The sequence below is a fragment of the Coturnix japonica genome, chromosome 1 (genome assembly GCF_001577835.2).
Source record: "Coturnix japonica isolate 7356 chromosome 1, Coturnix japonica 2.1, whole genome shotgun sequence".
Classification (NCBI taxonomy): Eukaryota; Metazoa; Chordata; class Aves; order Galliformes; family Phasianidae; genus Coturnix; species Coturnix japonica.
The window spans coordinates 74,494,960-74,503,945 of record NC_029516.1 but is presented as its reverse complement, the minus strand read 5'-3'; the positions used below and the strand labels follow the sequence as shown (position 1 = coordinate 74,503,945).

At 45.3% G+C, this 8,986-nt stretch overlaps 1 protein-coding gene across 1 annotated transcript in view; it reads left to right on the top strand.

The window, feature by feature from the left end:
- Positions 1-843: 843 nt before the first annotated feature.
- LOC107320189 (phospholipase A2-like) overlaps positions 844-8,986 on the top strand; it is a 9,409-nt gene continuing 1,266 nt past the window's right edge. Inside the window, exons 1-3 of the mRNA XM_015875830.2 lie at positions 844-2,120; positions 5,170-5,335; positions 7,760-7,866. Of these exons, the coding sequence (XP_015731316.1) occupies positions 1,955-2,120; positions 5,170-5,335; positions 7,760-7,866 (439 nt within the window). The 5' untranslated portion in view covers positions 844-1,954. The remainder of the gene's footprint in view (positions 2,121-5,169; positions 5,336-7,759; positions 7,867-8,986) is intronic.

Genomic DNA, 8,986 nt, shown 5'->3' with positions numbered 1-8,986 from the left:
TGGACCAATTGGGTGTCAGAGGAGTCTGTACTTCTTTATTTTGTGTTTATTGCTGATCTGGGGCAAAACCATAATATTTCCAGAGGAGGGGAAGATGAGAAAGTGAAGAACAGAATGAAATTATGGTCTGAACATCATAACATCATAGTGAGTGTTGGCTACTACTTTTCCTGGTCCCTGATTTCCTTGTTTAGTAAGTCAACTTTTGTGTTGCAGACTGGAGGTAGAGTGCAAGCCAGACAACTGACCATGTAGACAAGGAGTCCCTGAGATACCAGAACAAGATACACCATTCAATCTGTATTTTTCTTAGTCCTTTAAGCGCTTTGCAGTTTCTAGTTCATCTCCTGGCTTAGGAACCCTGAGAATCCAGTAGGTGATCTGCCACCTCTGATTTTGTTCCCACTGAAGATGGGACCTTTCAGGTGTCTGCCATTGGAACTTGCTCTGATGGCTGCCTTGTTCATTCTGCCCCCAAGTGGTTCTTGAAACTTGTTTGCACTTCTTGTTTTGACGATCTGCATCCATAAAGCCCCAGTAGTAAGGACACCAACCCTCTAACATCCTCCTTCCTTATTTAACGGTGAGGTTAAATATTAGCCAGCAGCAGCTCTACTAGGATTTCCAATTACCACTTCAGTCTAACTACTTGAGGGAATTCCCAAGGAAGGAGGGATAAGTGTGGTTAGGTACTGGATAAGGGAGGGAAAGGGTAGTTAGGTACTGGAATAGGCTCCCAAGAGAGGTGGTTGAATTGCCGTCCCAGGTTGTGTTTAAGAGCCGTTTGGATGTGGTACTCAGGGATATGATTTAGTGAAGGGTTTTTAGAGTTAGGGTACTTGTTAGGCTGCGGTTGGACTTGATGATCTTCAAGGTCTTTTCCAACCTGGGTAAATCTATGATTCTATGATATTGCCCATGGCAGAGGTAGTGGTGAAGTCTGTGCCCTGTATCTCCATTGCTGAGCCTACTTTGCCTAGTTCTGTTGTGCTGTGTGCCCCCATAGTGCACTCAGTATATAACTATGTCCTGAAAACTTACCCAGTAAAGATCGCAGCTGCAGACAGACTGTGCTCAGAAAAAAGGAAGCCCAAGTAAGCTATTTGCCACTGACCTTTAATTGCAATGCCAATGTTTGGCAAGCAAACATTCAGAAGCACGCCATTAAACAGGGAGGCACAGCTTTACCACAGTGAATGCCATCGAGGGGTGCATCTGGGACAGGCCAACGACTTCCTTCTCTTCCTCTCCCTCTCCCAGTGGAGCAGCCTGTTGCAGCCACCACCTCTGCAGTTGGGCTGCCAGTAGCAACTGGTGTGAACTCAATACATGCCAGCTCCAGGGACCTGATCCTGACCACGGACTGTGGCTGGGACACACTTACTGGGGAGTGTGCAGGAAATGAATTGGTGTTGGTCAGGTGCAGTAATAGGTGCAGCAGTGGTGGGTATTTTTCCCTCTGGAGTAGCCCAGAATTAGCTGTGTTGGTCAGTTTATAATTAGCTATTTGCACTGACAGGATTCTTTTTCTGTTAGATGTTTATAGTTTTGTCTCTTCTTTTTTAAATGTGAAAAATAATTGGTCTTAAATATATACACACACGTATATTTAGAATTACATACACACCTTGAAATAATGATCTATAAAAAGGGAGAATCCTTGCCAGGTGAACACTGCAGCAGAAAAGCCCGAGCCACAGGCAGGGCAGTGGTAAGCTTCCCTTTTCTGAAGCCACTCAAAGGTTAACCAGGGTCTGTAAGCAAACAGCTTAGAGAAGGAACACAGCTTAATGCTGGGGATGCCAGCCCCTCCTGAAGCCAGTGGCACGCACACAGGGGCAGCCCTTGCCCTCAGCAGCACAGCAGGGAGCCCTTTGGGGATGGCTGGGACTGGGCTGAGACTGAGGGAAGTCGAAGGAGGGAGTGTTCCTCTATTGCAGGCGTAGGAAGGCAGATGTATATGCATAAAAACCCTGGAAGCGGAGAGCTGTTGAACACACCCACTCTTCCATTCACTTGGCAGTACTGGACTGCAGAACAGCAGAGCACAGCATCGTACCGGTACAGAGGAGCTCTGCCCATGGGCTGGCGGCTGCTGCTGCTACTTCTGCTGCATGCAGGTGAGTGTCTGCGCTCCATCCCTTCCCCCCCCACAGCCCTCAACCTGAGCAGCCTCTCTCTCCCCTTGCCACCAGCTTTGCCTGCTTCACCCATTTGGACCAGTAAAATGTGCTGCCTTTTTCCTTTTCACCTTTATAGAGCGGGACTGTGTAAGCGAGCTGCGAGTCTGTTTTGTTTCCATGGTGGTTTCAGTAGCTGGTCACACAAAAACACAGGTTGCTTTCTTTGGAGGATAGTTTTTCTGCTATAAAGTTGCTGGTGTTGGTGTTTCTTTCCAGAAGTACCTTCCTTTTATACCAGCATCTAAGTGGGGAGCATCTCTCATAGAATCACAGAATAGGTGGGTTAGAGAGGACCTCAAAGCCAACTCATTTCCAGCCCATGCTGCAGGCAGGGCTGCCACCCACCAGATCATGATGCTCTCATCCAACCCGGCCTCCCTTTCATACCAAGTCCAAAAGCCATGAATGTCTGCTAACGTAAAGACCTTACACACAATAGCGACGTGACAGTAAACTGTCTGGAGTTCTACCTGTGCTCTATCCCTGTTGGGGTTCATGCCCATAAGCGCACACAGTCAGAATTCACACTAAGATCTTCATTTTAATTCTGAGCAGAATGAGGTGCCTGGCAGATCTTTTGGCGGATTCAAGCACATCTTGAATGGAACTGAGGTTATTTATATGTAGCTGTTAAAGAAAAAAGAGAAATCATTACAGTATCTAATTGATTACTGTATTTCAGCATCACTGGGATGACAGGCATATTTGTTTTAAATATGCAGTTATGCCTCAAAGAACCAGAAGGTGATTTATAGGGCGCTTTCTCCCCCATTCTTTTTGACATCAGCACGTCACTGTGTGTTTGCCATACTTGTGGCTGAATTGTTTCTTTCTGGCTCATTCTTTGCATATCTGTGATCAACTGTTAATACTTTCTTGTGCTTGGCAAACTAGAATTTCCCCCCACCTTTGAGACTGTTATGTCTGCTTTCTTGTCCTCACTGGGCTACACCTCTAGCGCTGTTTTAAAACAAGAACCAAAACATTGACTTAATCTACACCAAAGGCTGCTTGTCTCGAAAGGAAATGGCAGGTTTAAGTTATCAGATCCACCTCTGCTTGTCTCCTTGCAGGTATGCTCTCTGCTGAGGTTCCCCATTCATTATATAGCTAACAATAGACAGTACTTTAATGGGGGATGTGGCCAATTTCAGGCTGCTGGGGAGACTTGGGCTTTTCTCAAGGATTCCACACATTGGTTTAGCTGCCCAGCATGGAAAATGCAGTGTTGGTTCTTGCTCCAGTTATTAGCTGAACACTTGGTTAGCGAAATGTGCTTTCCAGGACCAACCATCAGCTGGAGTATCTTGCTGCCAGCTCAAAGCCCACCCAGCTTTCAAACATCAGATGCTGACTGAATGATCTCAATTATGTTCTCAAGGAGCAAAGCCCGAGGCCTTTCTTCTGGACTCAATTCCCTCTGGGTCCTTTTCTCTGCTTTCATAAGTAGCTCTGTGCTGTAATTACAGTTCCTTGATCCTCAGAGATAACCCCAAAAGAAGAATAGTATTTCTTCTGGGTGAGGCACAGTTACCTTATACCAGCTTCTATTTCCAAGCTGAGTCCGGTGGTCCTGCCTTAAAAGGTCAGGAAAGATGGCTGAAAAATAAACCAAGCTCCTATTCAGGAAGGAGGTTGAACACCTAAAAGACGTTTCTGTTTCTCTTGGAACGTTTTTAGGTGTGCAGGCTAAAGCAGGCTGTAGAAGTGTGATTTTTGCCTGAAATCCAGAGCAGTTCAGCAGTTCCAGTGGCATTACCTGTGGCAGACCTGCAGCCTGCTGCTGACTGTGAAGCATCCACTGTTTGGACAAGGGAAACAGGTTACCACTTCACTTTCAAACAACGTGGGTTTAATGCGTTTTTAGCACAAACGCTGAACACTCAAGTAGTGTTCGGGTGAGGGGAGCTATTACTTTTGCAGGAATGTGCATTTAATCCCTGAGGAGTGCACTGGAAACATAAGGAGTCTGTGTGAAGGCCCGAGACAGGGGCTTTGATCCCTTCTGAGCTGGCTTGCTGGGTTAAAATGATGACAGAAACATTGGGTACTGGGCTGCAAGCCCAACAATAGCAGAGAGGAGCAAATGGACATCTTGACAGTAATGGGGACAGACCCACATTGCCTTCAAAGGGGTTTGGATCAAGCCTAGGAAGCGAGCTGAAGTACAGGAGGGGAGAGGCCCAAGAGAGGGGATTAGATGGCTGGGTTTTAAAAGAAAAGAAACAGTTTTAATAATAGTATTGAGTCCCCGGGTGGTTTAGAGGATTAATTAGCCTGTGTTTGCACAGCACTGTTAAGAGGCCAAGCTCAGGGTCAAAGCCCTGCTCTGTGGTGTGAAGTCCCTCAGGCCCCATCCTCTGCTCAGGCTGCCTAACAGCCAGGGGGCAATGGGGCCAACGCTGGGGAGACTGGCACCTCCAAAGGTCTTGGTAAGTAGCTCAGCCTTAATGGGGATTGTCTGTGGTGTGTGTTGGTGGAGCCCAGAGTACACTTGGTACTTCATTGTGAGCCCAGGAGGTAATCAATGCTGTTTGTTACCATTGTTATTGTGATAAGCATCAAAGCTCCTATCAAGCTTCAAAGTGAATTATGTAGGGGCAGCTACTCTTGGTTTCTGTAACAGTTTTTGCAACTGAGTCTGTGGTTCTTTAAATATATATTGACTGCATGGAGCTTGCATAACCCCAGACAAGATGGGCGGCTCAGACTCTACAATGTGCAAATCTGGGCATGTAGCTTCAAATTGCAAGGTGGGCCCAGATGCTGTGATTTAGCTACAGTCACACACTGGTGCACCAGAGCAAGGAAGTCTGGATCGATCTGAGCTGCCTATGTGGAGTATATTTGTGTGTTTGTTCCCTTTGCAGGGTGATTATAATGGCTACTTAGATTATCAAGGCTCCATCTAAATAACTACTCAATGCCAAAAATACCCTGTAAAGGTTTTAAGAAAATCAGAATATTTCACGTTTAATCTTTGCAGTTTGGAAAGGTGCTCTGGGAAAATCCCACTCACTCCACACCCGAGGAATCATTGAATTGGCAGGTGCTATATCATGCGGCACAGGACGGTCTCCCTTGGCATATATTGGCTATGGATGTTACTGCGGACTGGGAGGACGAGGCTGGCCTAAGGATGAAACTGACTGGTAAGAAGAACCTCAATTGTGTGTACAAAAGTAGTGCGAACCTCCATATTCTTCCCTATCTGTATTCCTGTGCCTCCAAGAGCTCACTACAGAGGGAACTTAGTATTTGTTAAATATAAGCAAGGAGCCATGTACCATCTGGTGTTTGAATGAGGGCTTTGCCACCTCTTGGATGACAGCAGAGCTCCTGGGACCTTGTACTATGTGGGTGGAGGGCAAGGAAGAAACCAGGATATGAGCTCATTAAATAGTACCTCTTATTCACAGAAAGCAAGCCCTGCCTGAAGAGATAGGAGTGATTAAAAGGTCTGAATGATCATTTCACCTCATCCTGCAAATGGCAGTGATGGGGAATATAACTGGTTACCCTCTGGAGGGATCTAGATGTTTGCAAGGAGTAATCAAACCTGTTGTCTTCATCACCTGACTATTTAAAGCAAACCAAGCAAAAAAAAACAACAGGCTAAAACGTGGTGGTATTTCCCCTTTTCCTTGGTAGATGCCGTGCTTTTTATTTCCAAGGATAAAAATGAATAGACGACATGTTGCAGTGAAAGGCTTCTTGTACTTTGCAGTTAGTATACATGTAAATCTTTAATGTGATGGACTCTTGTGTGCTCTGAGCTCTTTATGTACAATCTTATCTGGTTTAGAACCTCAAAGGCAGAGCAAGGCAGTCTATCTGTTTTTATCTGCAGTTGGCAAGGCGGGTGTTATCCACACACTAGAGCAGCTTTTCTCAGAAGGGAAGGCAATGCATAATACAGGTGCTCAATACTCCTGAAAATAGTAGAGAGCTGATCAGGTGTTCATTGGTGGATGTTTCTGCTGCTCTTTGATTTCCATGGGATGTGGATTTTATCCTAATGGCAGAAAATGGTAACTCTGCAAATAGAAATGACTCTAAATGCCATAGTTCGGTATTTAGGAAGCTTGATACTGTAAGAACATTCATGACTGTTGCATAGCAGTAATGCTTGATGAAAACAAGAAAGGTTTTTTAGCTTGATTCTTAAGTGAGGAAGAATCAGCAATGAGACTCTGCATTTAGTTATAAATGTTTCCAGTCTGTGTTCACCACAGGAATCTTCTGATACTGCAAAAATCATCATGGCTGAGTATCTAAAGCCAGTTAAAGTGACCACAGTATTTTCCATGTTTGCAAATCTAGAGAAGAAAGATGCGGAGTGGCAAAGCTACAGGCCTTGAAGGGCACACACTGTTGGAAATGACTCACCTCCTTGTCGTGTCTGTTTTAAGAGTCTCAGCAATTAACCTAGTAGTGATTGTCTTGTGAGTAATTCAGTCCGTCTGTCTAGACAGGGCTAGAGTGCTTTTCAGCACCCCTCATTCATGGAGGGAAATAAAGGTTCACCACAGCTGAAAGGAGTGCTGCCATAATGTCTGCATTTCCCTGGGCTTGTGGCCTTATATTTCTTTTCTCCTAGAAACATGGTGCATAGGATTTAGTGCACTGCATGGACAACCCTTCTGCTTGGGATCTCCCAGGAGGAAGCATCCATATCTCCATTTATGCAAAGCAAATCCATAGAAACTCTGAGCAAAAGGTATTTAGGCAAAACCCATTTTGCTAAGCAGGACCCAAAAGTGTTCAGGCTCCTTCCTGGTTTCCAGCCTTTGACCTATCGCTCTCACGGAAACAAACCTTTTTACCCATCATAGAACTTCTTCAGTTGCTGAATCACTAAACTACTGGGATAAAATTCAAGTGGGATGAAGTTTTCCTATGTATTCTGAAGCACCTGACAGAGCAAAGTTTCTTCCTGAGTAGTCTGTGGTACAGAGAACAGCTGAGCTGTTCTGATGGTCCATCACAAGCAATCAGGGCTTTCAGATGTGATGTTTTTCACCTAGGTTCGATCCCTGCAATATGAAAATGTGAACTGTACTCTTGATATGTATGAAGGCAGCATAGATCAGTCCCGTGTGTCCCTTTAAGCCTACAATTGTAAAGTCAGCTGCTATGATTCCTACCTCTGAGGATGATGAGTTTGTAGCCAGCTGCTACGCTGATGCCAAGGGAGGTGAAAAATATCCTGATGCCAGATTCTGATATGATCTGAACTTCAGCTGGTGAGCCATGGTCACACACCTCATCACAATGCTTCAGCCCTTTCCAGTAAAGCAGGTTACCATGACTTGGGGATTGGCCACGCCTGTTTTTCTGAAGGCAAAATCTTAGAGAAAGGAGAAATATGGTAGTCATGGGGACAAATATAGCATTAATGTACTCCCAAGCCAACTGAGCATTCATAGAAATGCCAGTACATTCTGTTTGCTGGCTTACTGACAGAGCTGTAATTAGCAGCGGGTAAGTGGAGTAGCCTTGCAGTGAGTGAAAACACTTGTGAGCAAAGCACGCAGGATGCCCAAGCCCCAACTCTGCCTTTTTCTCTCCCTAAGGTGCTGCCACAGGCACGACTGCTGCTACGACAAGGCAGAGAGAGAGGGCTGCAGTCCAAAGGTACAGCGCTACCAGTGGATATGCGAGAAGAATGTTGTACGGTGCGGTAAGGACACAGTAGCCTGTGTTGGTTCCCTCCCTCTCACAGTTCCCTCCTTCCTCTGCAGAAACACAGAGTAACACAAAAGCTTTTTGTGCCTCAGAGGTGGGGATTTGGAGGCTTTCAGAGCTGAGTGATTTCAAGTGCCACAGGCACATACAGTGTGTGTAGGCTTGCTCAGCTCTACAGCTGGTAGCAGTCAAGGAGGTCTTGAATTGCACAGTAGCAGCCCATCAGTAGTACACACCAGTTTGTTTTGACATGCACCAGATGATTTGAGTCTTGGGATTTGTCACTTCTACTTTGATGTCTTCCAAAAGTCCCTGATGCTAAAATCTTTTGTATAGCTCTTCAAAAGTTTGAAAAGGAACGTGTGAGAGTAAAACCTGTCCCCGTGCCATCAAAGCTAATTGCTTGAAAACTGACTTCCTTCTACCTTGCTGGAAGATCATGTTCTTCTAGTACAATCCCAGCCTCTCCAAGCAGCTGAAAATCTGCCATCAGAGGATGTGGCACAACACATAGTAGATCCTTTCCCAGTGCAAGAACCATCTATTAAACTAGGTACTGGCTAAGAGGTATTTTGCTGGACGCAACTGCTCTCCCTCTGGTTTATGTATTCTGTGTTTTTGTAGCTAAGTGCAATTTGCTGCTAGCTACTTCAATACGTAACTATTCATTTATGACGTGAGGGAGCAGTCCTAGTTGCAGATGTAAAGATTGCCATCAGACATGTGAGACGTGTAATACTGCGCCATAACAATGTTCCAACCTGCCTCATAAATGTTAGTTAAACAAATGCCACATATTCCTTAACCAATGTCCAGGCAAGGACAAACAACCAGCAACTGTTCTCCATGAATCAGCAACAAGCTTCACTTTCTCTTCCGTCCACCATGAAAAGGAACAATGGAAATGTGCTCTGAAGGGACATTTCCTACCCTGGGCTATAGCAGGTTTCACTGAGATGTGAAGGCACCATGTCTTATCCAACTCAGACAAAACAGATGAAGTGTTAGATTCTGAGGCACATTCACTGCACCTAGAGGAACGATATCCAGAGAAATTACAAGCAGAACTGCTTTCACTGTCCGTGCAAGAGGAAATTAAATGCCTGTGGTTTGGC